Source organism: Lepus europaeus, chromosome 11 (assembly GCF_033115175.1).
Source record: "Lepus europaeus isolate LE1 chromosome 11, mLepTim1.pri, whole genome shotgun sequence".
Taxonomy (NCBI): Eukaryota; Metazoa; Chordata; class Mammalia; order Lagomorpha; family Leporidae; genus Lepus; species Lepus europaeus.
Genome location: NC_084837.1, coordinates 55,138,266 through 55,161,047, shown reverse-complemented (window position 1 = coordinate 55,161,047; position 22,782 = coordinate 55,138,266). Strand labels below are relative to the sequence as shown.

Genomic DNA, 22,782 nt, shown 5'->3' with positions numbered 1-22,782 from the left:
TTTAAAAAAAAAGTCTTGGGCTGGCGCCGTGGCTCAATAGGCTAATCTTCCACCTTGCGGCGCCAGCACACCAGGTTCTAGTCCCAGTCGGGGCGCCAGATTCTGTCCCGGTTGCCCCTCTTCCAGGCCAGCGCTCTGCTGTGGCCCAGGAGTGCAGTGGAGTGCTTGGGCCCTGCACCCCATGGGAGACCAGGAGAAGCACCTGGCTCCTGCCTTCAGATCAGCGCGTTGCGCCGGATGCAGCGCGCCGGCCGCAGCGGCCATTGGAGGGTGAACCAACGGCAAAGGAAGACCTTTCTCTCTGTCTCTCTCTCTCATTGTCCACTCTGCCTGTCAAAAAAAAAAAAGTCTTGAACCAATTCCCTCCAAGCAGCCGATTATTCTCCTTTCCTTTCTAACTAACTTCCATAAAATTAAGAGTTGTTTATACTTGCTGTCTCAAATGTCTCTCCTCTCACCTTCCTTTTAAATTTAAGAACTTATCCCACCACTCTAACAAAGCTGTACACTTGAAATCACCACCATTGCCTCACATGGTTCGACTCAATGATCAGTTCATCACCTTCACTGCCGCTGGATGCAGATCCCTCCTTCTCCCCCAAACCCTGCAGTACAAAAACCTCGTCTCCCCTTCTAGCACTCATGCTCAATCTCCTTTGCTGGTTTCTTCTCATTTTGCCAACCCTTTAGACACTGTGGTGCCCAGAGGTCAGTCCTTTTCTATGTAATAACCCCTCAGTCAATGCCTCCATTCTCATGACTTTCAACATCGGTAGGCCGGCAACACCCAGTGTGTATCTCAGCCCAGACCTCTACGCTAAAACCCCAGCAGCCTTTATCCAACAGGCTTCTCAATATCTCCTTGTGCATCTTGTGCTGGGTCTACCCCATTTGCCACTGCAGATCTACCCCCTCCACCCTGCTGCCCTGAAAGGTTAACCTATGTGGATTACAGCAGCAGGCTGCCCTTCCTTCTGCTCCCAGCAGGTTAGGTTCATGGAAGCCCTGGCAGGAGAAAAGAGAAGAGTGCACAGCTACAGGACTCACTCCTGATTCTCTCCATGTGGGGTCGTCTCCACTCGCTGTGCCTCCTGCCCACAGGTGGTGATGCATCTTACAGGTAAACCTTGTGCAGACAGACTCTCCTTCGAAGTTCCAACAACAAAGGATGGTTACAATGTGGTGCTCCTCTCTGAGCTTTTCCTATAGCCTACTTATATCTCTGCAGTGACTCCCTTGTCAAAACCTCCTCTCAATTATATTGAATATGCCACCTACAAAAGCACTTCAAACCATTCATGGCGCGGGGAGGGGGAGCTAATTAAAAGGTTATTTTCATACAAAAAAATTTTTGGGATTCATGTATACAAGGAGTCTTCAACAAGTTCATGAAAATTTATGAAAAAGCTATGCGTGTATTTAAAAACATTTCTGCATCAAAATAAAACTTTTGTTCTAATTCTATTTCTCCTCAAGCTTTCTGAAGTACCCTCATATATCCTACAGGAATTCTGGCTAACATGGACGTTTGATTTGCATTGCAACTTTAACGAGCAACACTAAACTCTTATATAGTTTACCCATTTACTTACAGACAACTCCTTTCACCTTGCTATTCAGGTCAAAATCCCTGACATCATCCTATCTCTCAAACCTACCTATCTGCAAGCCCTCTCTGCTCTTCCCTCAACAAAGATCCAGAACTCAACCATGTTTCGTCACCTCCCTGGCTATCACCCTGGCCCAGCCACCATCACTGCTTGCCAGGATTATTGCAAAACCCTCCTAGCTGGTCCCCTTGCTGCCAGACACTCTGTGGCAACTGTCTTTAGTTTGTTCCAGCACAGCAGAGCATCACTGCTAAAGCATCACTCGTCTTCGGTACCCTCCAGTGGCTTCTCATCTTACTCGGAGTAAAGCCCGCATCTTTAAGAGTCTACGGGTTTCCAGGTGATTTGGTCATGCAGTGCTTTTCTGACCCCTGTGCTTCTGCCACGATGCCTTCCTTGCTATTCCCTCTGTCTGTAACATTCTCCCTGCAAATACCCTCAATGCCTTCTCCCTCACCTCCTCAGACCACTCCTCAACGCCACCTTCTCTGGCATCCTTTTGTTAAACTACAACAGCTCCTCCTCACTTTATTTCTGTCCTAACCAATTACCACCACTCACCATGTTATATGCTTTCTTTTTCTTTCTGGTTTCCACCCACTACATTGACTCCACAAGGCAAGTGTTTTTGTCCCGTTCACCACTATACCACCAGCCTCTAAAACAGCAGCTGGAAACAGCAGCCACTTAAATACTTGCTGTATGAACTGCAATTAGATACCATCCAATCAACTGGTCACAATTAAAAAGTCTATCAGTACTATGTATTGGCAAAAGAGGGGAACACTAGGAACTCTAGCTCATCTCTACTTTGAGAAGCCATTTGGCAAGACCTAGTTACATGTATGCCATCCAAATGGTCAGCAAATAAGGGCAGTGTTCTAAAAATCAGAATCATTCCAAGGAGTGTGGCAACCTATGTAAGGGAAACTTAATATTTTGTCATCAAAGAACAAACTCTACCTCTCAAAAGTCAACCATATAGCAACCAACACTGCAGCATGCATGGAGAAAGCAAGGCAGCCCTTCTACACTCCTGCTGCGGTGAGAATAGACAGACAAGTAATCAGCAGAATAGGGAAGAAATGTAAGCACATATCAAAGTATGACAGCTGCAACCTTCGAAGAAACCACAAGTAAACAAGGCACTTATGAAATCAGGAAGCAAAGACAGACCACAAGAAAAACACACAGAACCGAGCCATGTGCCAGGTTTTAAGTTACCAACAAAATGCTTAAATAACCAAAATCACAAACCAGTTGACATGCCTGCTGCATTAGACTAGAATGTTTAATTGTCTTCAAACACTTACACAGTATCTCTTATTACCAGATACTGACTACACAATTGGTTGAATTAAATCCACAGGTAGCACGCAAGCTAATTTCACTGCATTACTCCAATTTTCTCCTTCTAGATCTTCCGGCAGAAAGCTGATAAGAACTGTAACCGACCAGTCCACATTTTACCTTCATTCCTTTCTCCCACCTTGAAGAAAACAGCTTATAAACCCCATAATTGGCCAGAATGCAGGGAACAAGGGGGCAATACTCCCTTGACTGGCAAGTGGAGGATTATTAGCCCTGGTACAGTCAGTATCTTGCATGTCATCTCCAAACCTCTATCTCAAGGGGCTATGTTACATGTGTCATCTACTCATGTGATAATGACACCACACTGAACATTGTGCTCTGACTCACAATTTAATACTCTCCCACTTCTTTCCTACTCAGAAGTTTATTCCACAACGCTGGAGGAGAAAGCATCACTTTTTGAGTACTGTTCTGGTGCAGGCAAATGAAAAGCAGAATTTAACAGCAACCTAGAGTTGTGGGAAGAGGGAATTCAAAACAAAATATTTTCATTTTATTTCTCTGTTCCTCACATCTTCATCCTTTAAATCTTTTTAACCTGGCAAATAACTTTGTAGGTAATTGTGGGTCATACACAATTGTAAGGAAATAACAGAGATCTCTTGTACACTTTGCCCATCTTCCCAGTTATAAAAACATAATTTCAAGAAAATGGGGGGAAAAAAAGCAAAAAACGAAGCAGAAGAAAAAAATTTAAAAACCATAATTTCAAAGAGGGATGTTTATGCAGCTTTCGCTACGCGGTACCACATGCAACCAGAATTCATACCTGCGGAGCTAAGGAGGACGCTGAAGTCTGTCCCCCTCTGAGACTCTCCTCCTTCATCATTCACCTCTTTTTCACTATCTCGATAACGATCCCAGTTAGAGACGATCTTCCTTCTAGAATAGCTTCCCTGCTTGTCACTCTCTCCTCCACAAGTCTCTGTATCGCTGTCATCTTCAACCTGCAATCATTAGAGACAAATCAATACGCAGGCAGTGGAAATCTCGACCTCAGTAGCCTTGAGAGTTTAAGAAAAAAGGACACAGGTTTCACAATAAAGAGCAAATTCATAGAGCAAGCTGTCTGAGGATATTAAATAGTATTTTAAGAGAGTCCCATTATACCAGCCTCTTCTTTCAGGGTAAACTCTTTTGATGAGCACTGAGAAGGAAAGCTGGCAAGTTCCTGTCTAAATATTTGTGTAACTGATATCTACAAAATCAGTCCCTTTCAATCTTAAGTCAACAGCTGTGTCACGTAGTTGAAATAAGGCTGTCAGTCTTAAACGCAAAGGGCGGTAGGGCCAAGATCAACTCTGCCTTTCGATGGACAGATTTTTATGGACATATTCCATAAATGTGCTTTATGAGCTTATATATGGGGACCCTGCTCAGAGATATTCTAGAAAAGAGTTTTCAGCCTTGGGCAGTAAAAGGTTAAGAGAACAAACAGGAAAATCCAGATTATGAGAAATTCTAGGTCATTAAGGGCCCTGTTTCAACACAAACTGCAAGGGGAGGAAAAATGGCAGGGGAATGGGACAATCCTGTAGTCAGAAGAGCCGACCAGGACATTACCAGTGTCATATAGAGAACTATGTGTGCCCCGATTCAGACAACCCAGCCAGAGAAAAGAGTGACCATGAGACAACCGGAGAAACGTGGAAAATGACTGCATGTTTACGTAAATACTGTGGATTTTGTTGACTATTTGGTATGATTACTGGTGTTACCTTTTAAGTGTTTTTACCTTTTGGACATAGACATGAAACTCTCTAAGGATGAAACCATAACAACATGTGGGACTGGCTTCAAAACAGAGGGTAGAGCAGGATGGCAGGGAGAAGTGAAATAAACTGCTTAACAGAGTGGCTGGAGCAGAACTGCTACACGGAAACTCATTCCACCTAATTTTGCATGAGTTTGAAAATTTCCATAGTAAAATATCATTTTTTTTTTTTTTGACAGGCAGAGTGGACAATGAGAGAGAGAGACAGAGAGAAAGGTCTTCCTTTGCCATTGGTTCACCCTCCAATGGCCGCCGCGGTAGGCGCGCTGCGGCCGGCGCACCGCGCTGATCCGAAGGCAGGAGCCAGGTGCTTCTCCTGGTCTCCCATGCGGTGCAGGGCCCAAGCACTTGGGCCATCCTCCACTGCACTCCCGGGCCACAGCAGAGAGCTGGCCTGGAAGAGGGGCAACCGGGACAGAATCCGGCGCCCCGACTGGGACTAGAACCCGGGGTGCCGGCGCCGCAAGGCGGAGGATTAGCCTATTGAGCCGCGGCGCCAGCCAAAATACCATATTTTTTAACAAGAGATATCTGTGGAATCCAAACAAATTTTAAAGAAATGCCCCAAAGATTATAAAATCCTTATTAAAAAAAAAGTATATTAGAAAACATATCTGTACAAAATGTGTTAGTATGGACTTTGGACTTTTGTTTTTTAAAAATAAGCATAAACACACAAATAGATCATATGCCTTGCAGAAGAGTAGGAAGAAATGATAAGCAAAATCTAAAATAAAAACCCGACATTCCCATCACCCCAGAGTACCATTAAAACTTAGTACATATGCTTCCAGGTCTTCCACATATTTATTTATACATCCTTTTTTTCTGGTAATCAGTTTTTTAAAATTACTGTTTTCCATCTCTCCATTCCAGTAAGTTTCATTTCATGTACCAAACTATTTCCAAATTCCCCTACCACTTGAATTTTCCTGTACAGCTGATTTTTCCAGACCACAATCCAATTCAGGTCTACACATTAGATCTAATCTTCCCTTAAAATGTTTTGAATCTAGCACAGTCCCTAATTTTATGGCACTGATTTATTGACAAGGCCAAGCCAGGCAAAACGTGAAAGAAGCCATCTTCTGTGTGGTACTATTTGTAGATTTTTTTAAAATCTTATTACCTATAAACTAATGTAAAAGAAATCAAAATGCTCAACAAAGTTAAACATTTTCTGGTTCAAGTACATCATAGATGGTGCTCGGAGCCTTATGTCACACCACATCAAAGGGCAGGTAAGTGGGTGAACCAACATAAGTCATGCCAAGATGGGCCAGAGGGCTTGGGTGATTTAGTCTGACCCACTCCCTATGCAGATATGGTCCCCATTGCTTCACACAGGAAGTGTAGGTATAGTGTTATTTTGGCTCACTGTAAATTTTCCCAACAGCCACTCACCTAAGAAATTGACCTCTAGTCAATAATCTTTATCTCAATCAGGTTTCAAGAGCTTTTGTGATATGATGGTGTAACTGACCTTTCAACATCACTTTCAGGCCTCAAATACCATAAAAACTTCCTTGTCAAAAACCAAAAACACAGCAATCGACATTATAATACAAGGACTGCTGGTTTTCCTCCAGTGTGCAAGTTTCTTAGAACCAAAAGATGCTGGCAGCCTAAACACTATGTGACTGGATGAGATCTACCTTACAAGTAACAGATAAATTTTTTAAACATAAGAGACATCAGAAACATTTTAAAGAAAACAGCTTTGTAACTGAGGAAAATCGGGGCGGGGGAGGGGAGAGAATAGAACTAGAATGAAAATACTAGCAGGATTTAATCTGGGAAAATCCAATATTCTCAGGTTGGTCCACTGGGTAAATACAATTCATGGAGGGTTCTCTGGTTAGCATAAACCTCAGAACACAGCCGTGAAACAGGGCAAAAATGTAAACCTGAGCAAAATAATTATCTTGGTTGGAAAGAGCATTATGATCTGAAACACCTGGAGAGCTAACACAGCGAAACAGCACGGAAATGGAAGGCAGGAGCCCTACATGGAATTAGTGGGCCTTCCACTGCCTCACGTAACACTTACCAAGTGTTAGGGTAGGCTGGGTCTCATACAGATCTATGACTCACTAATCCCAGATCAGCACAATCATTGATCTAGGATCTCGTTACCCAAACACAAACACAGGCATGAGAACACCTGCCATTAGCCCCCACAGGAGAATAGTCCAAAGTGATCAAACCCAGTCTGGAAGACATCTGGTGTAGCTTGAAGAAGGATACACCAATCTTACCAACTCCTTGAGATTTCAACTTTGGTTCATCAGGCAAAGTCTGGGACAAAACACAAACAGGCAAGGCTTTAAGATGCCTCTAAGAGAAAGAACAGAGCAAACAGGGAAATACTGATGAAAGCAATGTGAAAACTCTAAATACAAGAGCATCATTTTTCTGTTAGACTCATTACAAAATTGGTCTGGTAATTATCAATGTATTCCATACCTGGCCATTGGTCATTGGTCATTGGTTTCGGTGTTCCTAAAGTAACAGGAACCCAATTAGGTTAACAAGCTAAAGACCTATTATAAGATCAAACTACTGCTGGGCTATCATCTTCAACAATGTGCACACACAAATACACACACACACAGTCCACTTAGTACAAAGTCAGATTCCCAATGGGAGAAAAAGGTAGCTTGATGTTTTGCAGTTCTTCCTATAGCCAAGAGTCAATTTCACTTCACCTACCCTGCAGAATGGAGATGAGAAAATTTATTCCATGACTACTGATTGGACAACAGTGTAGCATTCTCCAGAAAGGAAGGGGAGGAGAGGGAGGGGGGAGGGAGGAGTAGAGGGAGGAGGAGAATTAAACATGGGACAAGACATCCACAAGCATTTATGTACAGATTAATTTAGGAGACTGGAAAAGAAAATTGGTAGTTTTACTTACAAAGTGTAAGTTTTTGCCCTTGTTCTAGGTAATTGAGGAAAGAACTGTATCACCGTAAGGAACTATAACCTACATTCAACTAACCAGAGAAGTGAGATTCAAACCTGTTAAATCCACAAAGATCTGAAAAGTCACCATAATCAACAATCACAACCTCTTCCTTATCAAACTATTTACCAGCATAGCTGGCATATTATAAAATGTTTCTGTCTTATCACTTCTTAATTCACCTCAAGTAATAGCATTAAAATCATAGTCAAGAAAAGAAACTAAGAGTAGACCATCAACTCCCCACTGATAGGGACCGACGGGACAATTCTGTACTCTCACAAGAGTCAGCAACCCTGCCACACACGCCACAGAACACAACCCTGCCACACACGCCACAGAACACAACTCAGGCCACGTTCCCTGCCACTTTTTGTTTCAACCAATTTTTATTTACAGAATGTAACTTCAAAAAGATACATTCCTTCGTTTATCAATGGTAAAAAGTTTTATTAAACAGAAACAAAGCCTAAACATCATCAAAACAAAGCCTAAACATTAAAAGTGTATGAACATAGAACACAATATGTAGTTTTTACTTAGGCAGTTACGTGAATGAGGCTGTTTTTATGTTTCTTCACTGACAACTCCATTTTAACCACTGAACAAATTGTACTTAAATTAACAGTAGTAAAAAATTTAAAAACTCAAATTTAAACATGAAAATATGGAACAAAAAAAGAACAGGAAATATTTTCATTACCAAACAGGTAAACAAATTCACAGACACTCAAACTTTCTGAGGCATATCAAAACACCTACATCAAAGGTTGTATTCATTTGCAAGGTATCAATACATGTTCAGTGCTAAGACTATCTGTCGCACTTACAGTATACACAAAGCAGCATTAGACTACGATGGTTCACATTTGAGACACAGATTTAAGCTTTATACCACAACTAGCCAATTTAACATTATAGCTAATGCAGTGACAATTACTCGTTTCAGATTTTTCTTCTGAAACTCAATAAGCAAGTTATCATTTGAGCACATGGAATAATGCCATGTCTTCTTTGTAATAGTAAACTTTAAAATCCAACTAACGTCATATCATGAAAACTTTACCTAGCTGTACAAAAGCTCCCAAATACAGTAGTCATCAAGTTTCTTCTTTGTAGATTCCACTAATTTATAGTTATGTTAGTACAGATAAATGCAGGACACTACTCCAGATTACTGGGCAATACAAATGTCAGTGTGTGTCTACCTGTATTTAAGTACAAGCACACCACAACCACAACCTTGGCAAGTCAATGCCCTCACATGTCTCCACTGCTTCCAGGGTTCCTTTCCACATCACAGGAGCTAATTTAATGGATACCATCAGGTCTCAACCTATCTGCAAAAGTTCCTTTATTAAAAATTTTGAACTAATGGAACATGTACAGTCTCAATAAGCTAGTTTTGATTAAGGTTTTTAATTAAAAATTTTAAAATTTTAAATAAGTCTCAATAAGCTAATTTTTAAAGTTTTTAATTAAAAATTTTGAAATTTACCTAATTTTAATTAAAAATTTTGAAATAACTACCAGAACATCTACAATCTCAATAAGCTAATTTTTTTCACTAACTAGTTCCAATACAATATGTAATGCTTTAAATTTTTATAGACACTTCATTAAAATGATTAAAGGTATCTGAAAATGCCATTAGTGAGAAAAATATTAACCAAAAAAAATGACACTGCAAGTATTTTTGAGACTTTTTTTCCTAACTAGAAAAGCTGTGGAATTCACAATGAACACAGATACAATGACACTTCAACCCTGCTGTTTTACATCAATAATAACAGTAAATGCAGAAAGCACAGAGAAGAGCAGGATTTCAGGAGAAAGATCTATAAACACTTAAATTTTGGATTCCTCAAACACAAAAAGGTTCACAGCACTTATAAGCACTATCATTATTTTCATCCTGTAATTAGTTCAAAGCTTTATTTCTAGTTTTATCCAGAAATCAAAACCTAACTCATTACATGATCTATCTTATCAATTTCAGTTTTCAGGTATCCAAGTCATGCAAACCCAAGTGTTTTCTTTTGTGGCAACACCACATTTATGGACTGAGCTTCAAAGACAGGGAAAAATTCATTTAAAGTAACTGATGCACTCTTCTGCCCAGAGACACAAGGACTAAGACTTAACACTGAGATCACGCAAGTGGTATGTAACAAGAGAAGGGGAAAAAAAGATGGCCCAATATAATTTCTTCTTTTTAAAAAGATTCAAAAACAGATTGCCTTAATATGTGGCTAGATTCCCAGTAACAGGATATTTTGAGATCTAAAGAACTATAGAAGAAAAACCAGAGTAAGTTCAATTTCCTTGTTGTTTTTCCATAAATGTTCCTGTTGTTTACTTTGGATTTGCCTTGTACTTTTACTGGGAGACTTTTTGCCTTCACCTTCTTTCATGGCGATGACCCCGTTTCTGTGTTTCTGTGTGTAACACATCCTTAAGCGTCTTTGTAAGGCTGGAAGAGTGGTGACAAATTCTTTCAATTTCTCTGTTATGGAAGGTCTTTATTTCACCTTCACTTATAAGTGAGAGCTCTGCAGGGTACAGTATTCTGGGTTGACAGTTTTTTTCTCTTAAGACTTGGGATATATCTCGCCATTCTCTCCTAGCCTGTAGGGTTTCTGAGAAGTCAGCTGTGAGTCTAACTGGAGATCCTCTGAGAGTAATCTAGCGTTCTCTCGTGCACATTTTAGAATCTTCTCCTTATGTTTCACTGTGGAGAGCTTGACTACAATGTGTCGTGGTGAGGATCTTTTCTGATCATGACTGTTAGGAATTCTATGTGCTTCCTGTACTTGGAGATACTTGTTGGGTTTTTTTCTCTGTGATGGCTTTTATCTTTGGACTATTCCTCTGTGGATTAGTGGAGTGTCTGCTCTTTCATCGAATACCCTGACACATGTGCTGGGTGTGGCCAAGGAGCTCTGTTCATTGCTCCAGGGTGAGGGGAGTGTCCAAGGTGACACCCAAATTGGGCATGCTAAGTCTTTAAAAAAAAAAAAAAATCAGAGGGGAGGTTTAATCTGCTCTGTGGGCATAGTCTCAGGTTCACCTTCTCTCCTCAGTGGAGACCAATGCCTGGTCGCCCCAGTGGGACCAACATTTGTTCACACTGCCACAAGAACCACACAAAGGATCCATGCAGTCCTCTTTGTATGCATGGATCCCAGCAATGACCCTCGCCAGGGAATCAGGGAGCCCTGAACGTGTGGAGCCACCCACAGTGACCGCCCAAAGACCCAGCCACATGCTGCACCCTCCCACGCAGCCAGTGTTTTCATAGTCCCAGCACACAAGGCTCCCACATTCATGAGCACCCAGTCCACTGCCAATGCTCCCAGCCAAACACAGGTGTCTCCACTTGGCTGCTTGCTGGGGATGAGGACACCAGCTGCTGCAGCGGTTACCCATGTACAAAGTGGCCCCACCCCTCTGTTACAGGATCCCAGTGCCAGGTGGTTGGGGAGAGAAGTGTGCCCCCTTCTTTTCCCTCTAGGCTGGCAGGTACACTGTCCCCCACAGGACTCCAAGCTGTATTCATGCCAGGCTCTTGCCACAACTCTATCGCCAGCAGCTTGGCTGCTGCAGTCTGGTCTCACCTCATTCTCCAAAGCTGCTGGGGTCCTGAGCTGTGCGGGTCCACACACTCCCCATAGGTCCACAACATCCCTCTAATTTGTGTGGGGCTTCCTTTGCCCTTTTTTCCCTAACTCTTCTGACAATGCAGTCTCTCCAGGTTTTTTAAATGTCTTCCCCTAGATTACAGCAGTAATCTCCCTCCCTAGTCTACCATCATCCCCTGCCACTTTTAGTCAAGACCCGCTTTTCCCCCAGTGTCCAGCAACACGTTCCTCTTTTTTATTTTTTGGAAAGGCAGAGTTAGACAGAGACAGACAGACAGACAGACAGAAAGGTCTTCCTTCCGTTGGTTCACCCCCAAATGGCTGCTATGGCCGGCGCACTGTGCCGATCCGAAGGCAGGAGCCAGGTGCTTCCTCCTGGTTTCCCATGTGGGTACAGGGCCCAAGCACTTGGGCCATCCTCCACTGCCTTCCCAGGCCACAGCAGAGAGCTGGACTGGAAAAGGAGCAACCAGGATGTTCCTCATTTCTGAGACTTACCCAAATCTTCCTTTAGTGTCCATATTTCTAACAGTCACTTCCAGCATTTGCCTCAAAATTCTTCTTCTACCCATTACACAATTCCAAAATCAGTTGTACATTTTTAGTATTTGTAACAGAACCTCAATTCCTGGTACCAAAATCAGTACTAGTTTCTTAAGCTGCCATAACAAAGTATCAGGAGGTAATTATCACCACATGTAATCTGGCTTTGTAACAGAGTGACTGTAACAAAGGTATCACAAAAAGAATACGCAGCAGAGCTACACAGAAATGATGTTCCTGCATATCATTATAATTAAGTTAGCACAAATTTGAAACAGATTCTGTTAAGTTAAAACATATTGTAGGCTTAGAAAAATCATTTAATAATGACTAAAAAGGGGCCAGCGCCATGGCGCCAGCATCCCATATGGGCACCGGTTCTAGTCCCAGCTACTTCTCTTCCAATCCAGCTCTCTGCTGTGGCCTGGGAGAGCAGTGGAGGATGGTCCAAGTGCTTGGGCCCTGCACCCGCATGGAAGACCAGGAGGAAGCACCCGGCTCCTGGCTTCAGATCAGCACGGTGCAGTGACCACAGCGCAACAGCCGCAGCGGCCATTGGGGGGTGAACCAACGGCAAAGGAAGACTTTTCTCTCTCTCTCTCTCACTATCCACTCCGCCTGTCAAAAAAAAAAAAGTTGTTATAGAATAAATGGGTTGATACAACAATTATGAGCATACAAATATATGCTCTAACAGAAATCCACAATTTATGAAGCAAAAAAATGAATTAAGGCAGAATCCAAGGTTCAAGATTAGTTGGAGGGGCTGGTGCCGTGGCACAGTAGGTTAATCCTCCACTTGCAGCACTGGCATCCCATATGGGCGCCAGTTATAGTCCCAGCTGCTCCTCTTCCAGTCCAGCTCTCTGCTATGGCCTGGGAAAACAATAGAGTATGCTCCAAGTGCTTGAGCACCTGCACTCACATGGGAGACCCAGAAGAAGCTACAGGCTCCTGGCTTTGGCCTTGCCCAGCCCCAACTGTTGCAACATCTGGGGAGTGAACCAATGGATAGACAGGCTCTCTCCCTCGCTCCATCTCTTTGTAACTCTGCCTTCCAAATAAATCTTTTTAAAATACTTGCTTATTGAAACGGTTGTCCTATAATAACTCACCCTAATTTACAGTCTATTTTACCTACCAGCCTATGAACAATAAGCAGGTACTTCAAAAGTTAATGGAAAAATGGAATTAAGAGTTTATTTTGCTGTAATAAAATCTTGAAGTCCATGAACAGTTTTTTTTTCTCCTCTAAAACACATTCTGCATGAACTCTTTGAAGACCTGCTGTATGTTTGGGAAACATCATTCATTAAATATCCTGTAATCTTTTCTTTCAAAAAAAAAAAAAAAAAGCAAGCAAAAGCCCGCCAATAGAATACTTAAGGATTATCTTTATCACCAAGAGCACTTAGATAAATCAATAAAACTGGGGGAATTACTTATAGTAAAGCTCCTAGTTTTTGAAGGTTCTTAGCTCTACTTTCTTCTGGTGTGAAGGAGTACAGAAAAGGCTGCCTTGCTTTGAGCGAAAACAGTTGCTCACACAGTTCAACAACCTGCAATGTTCCTCACAAATGCAAATTATGTCGTAGAAGACAACAGGTAGGATGGAAAGAAATCAGAGAATGTATATAAAGAAACCTTCCAACAGAAAGGCACCAATATCTAATATCAGTGAGTAAATAACAATGTCAAATACACTAAGCCAAAAGTATTATGATAAATAATTGGAAATTTATATTAATTCAGCCTACTTCAGATTTTTTTTTAGCTTTATCTATCTGAAAGGCAGAGAGACACAGGGGATCTTCTATCTACTGGTTCACTCCACAAATGGCAGCAACAGTCAAGAGCTGAGAATTCAAGTGATTGAGTGGGCGGCAGGACCCAGTACTTGAGTCACACATTGGCAGAAGCTAGAACAAGCAGCAGAGCCAGCACTCGAACCCAAGCCCTCCCTTATGGGATGCAGGCATCCCAAGCAACTTCTTAACCACTGCACCAAATGCCTACCTCTTCAAAATGTAATGTTACCATGTTTTGAAATACAGTATCAGGGGCCAGGCATAGTGGCAGTGGTCGAGCTGCTGCCTACGTCACTGGCATACTGGCACACCGTTTCAAGTCCTGGCTATTCTGCTTACTACCCAGCTCCCTACTAGTGCACATGGGAAAACAGTAGAAGATGACCCAAGTCCTTGGGCACTGCCACCCTTGTGGAAGCCTCACATGGAGTACCTGGCTCCCATCTTCCTATGGCCCAGCTCCAGCCACTGCAGCCATTTGGGGAGTGAAGCAGTGGATAGAAGATCTCTTTGTCTCTCCCTCTCTGTCACTCTGCCTTTCAAATAAATAAATTTTTAAATAAACATATCATTAGCTAATAGTCACTTTATATGTCTAACCCAATTAAGGTCATTTACATATTCATTTGGACAAATAGCCACTTATGGCTTTTTTAAACTATTAATAAAGTTACCTTTTTATCAATAGAAAATTCATACACCATCCTAAGGAATTCAGTGAGCTTTTGATATTAGAAAAGTGAACAAAAATAATTATTTCAAGAAGCTAAATTTCAATAAAAGATTGAATAAAAAGTGTGTGTGTGTGTGTGTGTTTATATATACACATACAAAATCTCCCCTAGGGAGGATTTTTCCATTTCTCACTGCAAAATAAATAAAACACACATTAAAGCTTGGATCCATGGGGCCGGTGCTGTGGCACAGCGGGTTAACGCCCTGGCCTGATGCGCTGGCATCCCATATGGGCACCGGTTCTAGTCCCGGCTGCTCCACTTCCGATCCAGTTCTCTGCTATGGCCTGGGATGGCAGTGAAGGATGGCCCAGGTCCTTGGGCCCCAGCACCCGCATGGGAGACCTAGAGGAAGCTCCTGGCTCCTGGCTTCGGATCAGTGCAGTTCTGGCCATTGCGGCCAATTGGGGAGTGAACCATCGGATGGAAGACCTCTCTCTCTCTGCCTCTCCTATCTCTGTGTAACTGACTCTCAAGTAAAAAAATAAATAAATCTTAAAAAAAAAAAAAAAAAAGCATGGAGCCATACTTATATTTGGAAGAAAAAAGTCAGCAAATGCAGTATATGGTATATATGTGAATTATCTCTTGATCCCAGAACAATATATATAATATTTCATGGATCCAAAATGTTGTGGCTGCTAAGAAAGGGGATTAAAAAAAATGCAGACTACTCACATTCAAGTGTCCCTCCTTGAGAGCAATATATGGAACATGAAAAAGGGGGAGGGAAGTGCAGGTCCCAGGACAGAGAAGATGGTCTCCACCCTCAGAGCAACAGCTCCGTGGCTCCTCTCACACCATCCCTTTCCTGCTCCAAGTCCTTGAGTCTTTATCAGCATCATTCTGTTTCAGACTTGGCTGAAATGGGCAGCATACAAAGCTAATGAACAACCATGTGCTGGCAGCCCACACAGGGACAAGGATGGGATTTCTTATGGTAAAGACCTTGAGAATTCTACACTTGGACGACTTAAGGGTAGTTTGGGAAGTTAGACTGGAGCAATCTTGATTGGACTAATAGTGATTTTAAACTATGCTTCGAGGAAGTCCTTTGATAGTCATTGCAGAAAGGAGGGAACAGACAGCAGGAAAATCCATTTCCGTTATCTGCTTTAGAAACTGAGCTTCAGGTACCAAGTCAGGCTTCTGCCCCACTTTAAACACATGTGAAAGTGACAAAGTTCATCAATCTTGCAAGTCCCAACTCTCACAAAAAGTTCTATCAACATGATTAATATATGCAACTTCTCTAGTAAACAAGGTACTAAATGGAACTACAGGAATTCAATTTGTTTCTTGATGTGGCTGTGAGCTAACAGAAAACGTAGTGTTTTGCTTTGTTGATCTACTTAATACAGACACTCACAAATAACTAGTGATGCAACTAAACAGTCTACAGGTGAAAAAAGTGGTCATTTGTTAAATCATTCCATTGGAAGTTTACATATACACAGCATCAACCTTTGTAAGAAGAGCCTGAGGACCCCTGGAACCCTGAGCTCAATTAGGGCCACTGACACACCTACGCATTTCCCTGAGGAGCAGTGACACTTCAGGGACCTGTCTGTCCCTTTGTCCCATTTCCTTTGGAAGTTCACTGCAAATGCTTAATGCTGGAAGTGGCCATGTTTCTTCCTGACTCTGTCTCAGTTAAAATTTCATCTCTCTTATCCGCTAGTATGGGTCTTGTTTCCTTGGTTACTCAGGTTTTAATGTCATCACCCACCACCACTGTCCACAAAAAAAGAAATTCACATAGCATTAGACAGCTGTTTATCTGTTGAGATACTCCTAACACCCTCAAGTCACCAGAGGAAGAGAACTTAATTACCAAGGACAACTGGCCTGCTGTGTCCATGGGTTCCAAGTTCAGAAATCCAATCACAGACAGAAAACATTGTTAAAGCTGCATCTGTCCAGACCATGTACAGACTTTCCTTGTCATTATCCCCTGAACAGGATGCAATAACTATTCACACTGCATTTACATTGCAGCAGGTGTTGTAAGTGCGCTAGAGAGGATCTCAAGCATACAGAAGGACTGCAAAGGTCACATGGAAATGTGACACCGTCTTACGTAAGGGTCTAGAGTGCCGGCAGACTTTGGTATCCATGGGAGGTCCTGGACCCAATCCCCCACACTGGACGCTGAGGGACGGCCGTAGGCAATTACTGAGCTAAAAGGAAATGAGACAGCCCTGGTCCCACCTCTGCCTTCCATCAAGATCACGCAGAGCCACAGCTGACCAGTCCACCCCATGCCTAGTGACCTCATTACTTCTTCTTAGTCCTCCTCACTGTGTGTCCTAAGTTGCTTAAACTCCCTAGGACCCTGTGAGTGACTATACCCAAAATTTACTCAGCCTACTAAGCACTCCCTCCCTAGTGCAATTTTTTTAAAAAAATTATTTGAAGGTAGAGTTACAGAGAGAAAAGGAGAAAAAGAGGAGAGAGAAATTTTCTATCTGCAGGTTTACTCCCAGATGGCCGCAATGACTGCAAGCTGAGCCAGGCCAAAGCCAGGAGCTTCCTCTGGGCCACCCATGTGGGTGCAGGGGCCCAAGGACCTGGGTCCCCCTCTCTGCTTTCCCAGATGCTTTGGCAGGGAGCTGGATCACAAGTGGAGTGGTTCAAGTCCCAGCACCCATATGAAGCCTGGAGCGCAGGCTGTGGCTGAACCAAACACACCACAGCACCAGCCCCTGCAAAGTTTTAAAAATAATATTTTAGAAGCGCTCATCTCGCTAGTTTCTCTTTGGGACTTACTTCTCTCTTTAAATACAACTCTATGTGGAACTTATTTTTCTACCTGCCTAGCCTACAGCATGTCTATGTAAAGAGCACGGTTTCTGTTCCTTATACTACTCAACAGTTAACAAGTGTTCCCTGAGTAGCTACTGAGTGCCAGGCCCTGGGAACACAAAGACAAATAAGTCCCTAGGCTTGAGAACTCACAGGCCGGGGCGGGGCATCAGACAAGTTAGCGTACATCTTACTATAAAACATCCAAAGAAGCACAGGTGTAGTAAAGCACATCCCAGGCAGGCATCTGGCACAACTGCTAAGAAACTACCATACCCCACCTCAGAGTGCAGGGGTTCGAGACGCGGGTCCTCTTCCAATTAGCTTCCTGCTAGTATACACCGGTGATGGCTCCAGTACTTGGGTCCCTGCCACCCACACAGGAGACCTGGTCTGCTTTCCGGGCTTCTGGTTTCTGCCCAGCCGGGCCCAGCCCAGCTCTTGGAGGCACTGGGAGAGAAACCAATGGACGGAAACTGCTTAAACTCCCCATGACCTTTTTGAGTGGCTGTACTCAAAATGGACTCACTATGCTAAGCACTTTAACAGGGCCTCCTCTTCCCGACTGCCAGCTTTTACTACAAAATGCCAAAAGCAGCCACTTTGCAATACACAGCAATGGCTGTGAGTGCAATGCTGGCGCAGCACAGCCTGAAGCAGCTGAAGAATTTAGGCAACTCTCACACTAACTGGCCAACGCTCCTTTGCCCCCAAAAAACCACAAACCTCACTCTCACGAAAATCTGCTGGGGGCAGGGGGAATGCTGGTGATAGAATCCAAATGGGGCTGGACACAAACAATAAAGGAAGAGAGAGGGGTCAGATGGGGAGAACAGTGGGTTTCAGAAAGTCTGCTGTGTTTTGTATTTGATTTGAGAGGCAGTGAGAGTGAGCTCCCATCCACCGGTTCACTCTCCAATTGACTGTAACAATGTCTGCCTGGGGCTGAAGTCAGGAGTTGGGAGCTCAATCAGGTCTCTCAGTTATCCGAGCCATCACCTGCAGTCTCCCAGGGTCTTCATGAGCAGCAAGCTGCAGTCAGGAGCAAGGCCAGGGGGAGGGGGGACTGGGAACAGACCCTACAACACGACACACATGTGTCTTGAACCACTCAGCCAAATGCCCACACCAAGAAATTCGGTGTTTTTACACACACTTGAACGACAGAAGAGAGTGCTCCGGAGCTGAGGCCTGTAAAGCTCTCCTTGGCAGTGTCTCCATTCTAGGGGTTGAGAAACACAATCCCAGACAAAGATGAGCAACAACAATGGACTGAGTCAAATCCCCGCAGAACTGTTATAACAAGGATAGGAGGCCGGTGCCACGGCTCACTAGGCTAATCCTCCACCTGCGGCACTGGCACCCCGGTTCTGTCCCGGTTGCTCCTCTTCCAGGCCAGCTCTCTGCTGTGGCCCGGGAGTGCAGTGGAGGATGGCCCAAGTGCTTGGGCCCTGCACCCGCATGGGAGACCAGAAGGAAGCACCTGGCTCCTGACTTCGGATCGGTGCAACGCGCCGGCCGTAGCTGCCACTTAGGGGGTGAACCAACGGAAAAAGGAAGACCTTTCTCTCTTTCTCTAACTCTGCCTGTCAAAAATAAAAAAATAAAATAAAAAAAACAAGGATAGGAGACTCTGTGAAAAATTCCACGAAGCTCCCACAAGTATAATATAGTTTCACCACGTAAATATCTAACGAGAAACTCCACCCTGTCCTTAGAGGCTAAGAATTAAAAAGAATAGCTGGGGAGACCAAGAAGAGAGGACTGGTAAGGCCCCCCGTAAAGCTGATGTTCCACAACAGAAGTGCTCTTGGGGAGCTGCCCTCCATCCCTGCCCTCTCAGGGTACTTGATCGCTTCCTCATGCATGGTGTTTTGCTCTGGAGAGTCTGATGAAAATGAAAGGCATAAAAGTCGTCACTGTTTCTCAGCAGAATCCACAACCAGTACTGGCGTCTCCAGCTGCTCAGTTTCCCCAAGCGCTATACCCATAGCTCTGAACGGCAGCCACTGCCTGGATGTAAAGCTGGGAAAGACTGTCAATTTCCTAGGTGGGTTTTTTTTTTTATCAGAACGATGGCCACAGTACTACCACAGACACAGAAGTACCAGATCAACCAAACAGCACAGGTGTCCAAGACATTTCTGTAGTAAACTATCAGAACCATGTTGCTGCTGAGCTAGGGTCTGGTGGGGATGCACTCATCTCCATAGACCAGTTACCTCCTTCCTGACACCAACTCTGCATGTGGCGTCTCTACTCCTAAAACCTCCCTCTTGGCCGTTCATAGGGCACCTCAGCCAAAAGTATCTCAGAGCGTCCACCTCCTGGGGTAACCTAATCTTTCACAGAGTATTTCTAACAGGCATCATCAATCATCGCACTTCTCATCACACCTGTGAACCCTAGTGGGCATGCTCGTGCTATGGAGCACCTAACAGGGAAGAAACATTCAAAACTCAGAATTCCCTCCTCTGGCGAGCGGCTTGGCTTTTTAAATAGCATGGGTATTTCCCAAAGCTAACAAGTCTGCTTCTCTACATGCACAGTTCTAAACCACTGCCTTCTAAATCATCTCTTTGGCTTCCTGACAGTGTCATTTGCCAAAGTCTTCTCACCTTCTACGAACCAACTCCACCCATCCCAAAGCCACCCACTCAGTCCACCTGTGAATCAGAGCCCAGAACTGAGAGCTCGGCTCACCTCCTACCATTTCGAACAGCATGGAGATTTCATCTTGGCTCCAAGGACACAGTTTTTCCCCAAAAAACTTTTCTCATCATCTGTTTTCAAATTATATCATTTAGGATTTTTCTCAGATGTTACTATTACCACGTACTCATCAATTCCACTAAGATGCTAATTACCAGCCAGATAAAGTGAGGTCTACGGTTCTCAAATGATTAAAAACTGTTACCCACAACTATGTATTCTAGCAAAGCATACAAATACAAAACATGAATTGTAATGTCTTATATAATTTTTTGTAAGATATTGCACCATTTTTTCCAATGTACACAAGTTCAAGAGACTCTTAATTTTTTAAATGCTCTTTCCAAGCCTCAAAACTAGATTTCATCGTTAGTGTCCTTTTCTGTTTTTTGGAGTAGGCTTTCCTGCTAATGTCTTTACAAGCCTTTTCTACAGTATATATCCAAGGAGGCAAGCTGGAAATTTGGTTGGAACGATACCATTTCCCTTAGAGCATCTCCATTCTGGTTTAAGGCCCTAGGTTGTGGAGACGAGCTGAGGTTGAGAGAGGGCGTTCACAGCAGAAGCACAATGACAGTCTCCTAGAACGCAATCCAGCGCTTTTGCAAACATGGCTCTTCATTAAGCAAAATCTTAGTTTAGAAGCAAATCATTCCCCCTTTAAAAATATTTCAGTTTCTGGCCGGCGCCGTGGCTCAACAGGCTAATCCTCCGCCTTGCGGCGCCGGCACACCGGGTTCTAGTCCCGGTCGGGGCACCGGATTCTGTCCCAGTTGCCCCTCTTCCAGGCCAGCTCTCTGCTGTGGCCCAGGAGTGCACTGGAGGATGGCCCAAGTGCTTGGGCCCTGCACCCCATGGGAGACCAGGAGAAGCACCTGGCTCCTGCCTTTGGATTAGCGCGGTGAGCCCGGCCGCAGCGCGCCAGCAGCGGCAGCCATTGGAGGGTGAACCAACGGCAAAAAGGAAGACCTTTCTCTCTGTCTCTCTCACTGTCCACTCTGCCTGTCAAGAAAAACAAAACAAAGACAAAAAAAAATTTCAGTTTCTGAAGCTTTTATGAAGGTGCTCCTCAAAAGTCATGACCACCAATGGGAAAAGGAAAAAAAAAAAAGTCCATCAAACTGTCAGAAGAAAGGTAGCAACCCAGGGAATGACAATCCAAGAATCATCTGATTGTGAAACTTCCTTTCCTACAGCAATGACACCATTTTCTAGCTCTTCAGAACCCTTTCAATTATCTCATTTAAGTTCAACAAAGTCCTGGAGGATACATGGGACCTTACTTTCACGTACTCAGGTATAGACACAGACAAGATACACACCAAACATGGACCCACTCCAAAAACTTACTAACTCCACAAGTGAGCATGCTTCCAACCCAAATACTTGCTCACATTAATACTATTCAGAATAGTCATTGAAAACTGCAAGGTTCACAGAAAAGGGTGTTGGGAAAATTCCTTCCACCAATTATAGTTAGTAGAGTTTACTTTAGCAAACAAAACAAAGTAAAACAAAACAGACAGCTCACAACCTAAGCAGGGTCTGCGCATTCCAAGTCAGACCAACCAAGTCAGAAAACACTGTAAGGACAACAGAAGTGCATCATGGAACGTTTAGTTGGCTACAGCTTAGACAGCCAGCCAATCAAATTGTCACAGCTTAACTAGTTAAGTGTTTACAGCCTAATCAATTAACTGTCTGCTGGGTCTTTTGCAAGCAGCCAGCTAAACTCAGTTACTTAGATTAAACTCTGTAGTGATTGGTTGTTTGGCTCAGTTCAGGTGCTCTATCCAAATCCATGGCCTCCTACAAAACTCCATGGTGAGAAGTCGCTTACAGGTAACAGAGATCACAGTGAGCAGAGGGGTGGGAGCGGCAGTGCAGCAGGTGAGGCTGCTTGGATGTGCTCACCTCCTATGAGCGCTGGCTCCAGTCTCAGCTGCCCATCCAACTCCCTGCTCATGTGTCTGGTGCCCTTGAAGTAGCACAAGACAGCTCAATCACTGGAGTTCCTGCCACCCACGCAGGAGACCTGGATGGAGTACCAGACTCCTGGCTTAGGCCTACCCCAGCCCTGGCTGTTGTAGTCACTTGAGAAGTGAACCAGCAGAGAGAAGACACACATTTCTCCTCTGCTCCCCACTGCCTGCCCTCCTTTCTCCCCCCACCATTCAAATAAATAATTCCTAAAAAAAAAAAAAATAAGAGACGAGAGGCTGGGGAGACAGGAGCACACATAATCAATGACTAATAAAGGAAAGACAGTTAACGAAGCAAGAGAGTTGAGGACTATTGGCAAAAACTGTCAAAAATACCTCCGAGCTAATGGAAACAGAGGTGTCAGCTGGTGACAAACTGGCAAAATATGAAGGACGCAAGATGCACAGCAGGTGTGTTCTAAATCTCACCCCCCCCCCCCTTCCAACACCCCACCTGGTGTAGCCAGCGTTTCACTGGCGCCATCTGGTAGGCCACCCCTCGCTCACAGGGCCCCACACTCTGAAAAGGACCTGCTCCCAGCTGACGTCTGTGCCCCAGCCGTTCTGTGTGCCTTCAACAGCAGCTGCTCACGTCACCACCGCCAGGTCCCTTGACGGAATCACAGTCTTACTCCCCTGGGGTGAGAGGCAGCGAGCTTCGTTAGACCAAACTTCCTCAGACACAAGACTTGGTGTCGGTGTAACTTGCCAGTTGTCTGTCTTTTTGGACAAGGCTCAAACTCAAGCCCTAGCTGGTAACAGCTATTTGATTTGCCTTTTTGCATAGGAGAAAGATGGACTCACCAGAATTCTCTTCCTCTAAAAGGCCTCCCT

General features: G+C 43.9%; 1 protein-coding gene across 1 annotated transcript in view; it reads right to left on the bottom strand.

The window, feature by feature from the left end:
- The window catches only part of AVEN (apoptosis and caspase activation inhibitor), a 175,404-nt gene that overhangs the window by 131,696 nt on the left and 20,926 nt on the right, over positions 1-22,782 (bottom strand). Inside the window, exon 2 of the mRNA XM_062204735.1 lies at positions 3,754-3,931. Within this exon, the coding sequence (XP_062060719.1) occupies positions 3,754-3,931 (178 nt within the window). The remainder of the gene's footprint in view (positions 1-3,753; positions 3,932-22,782) is intronic.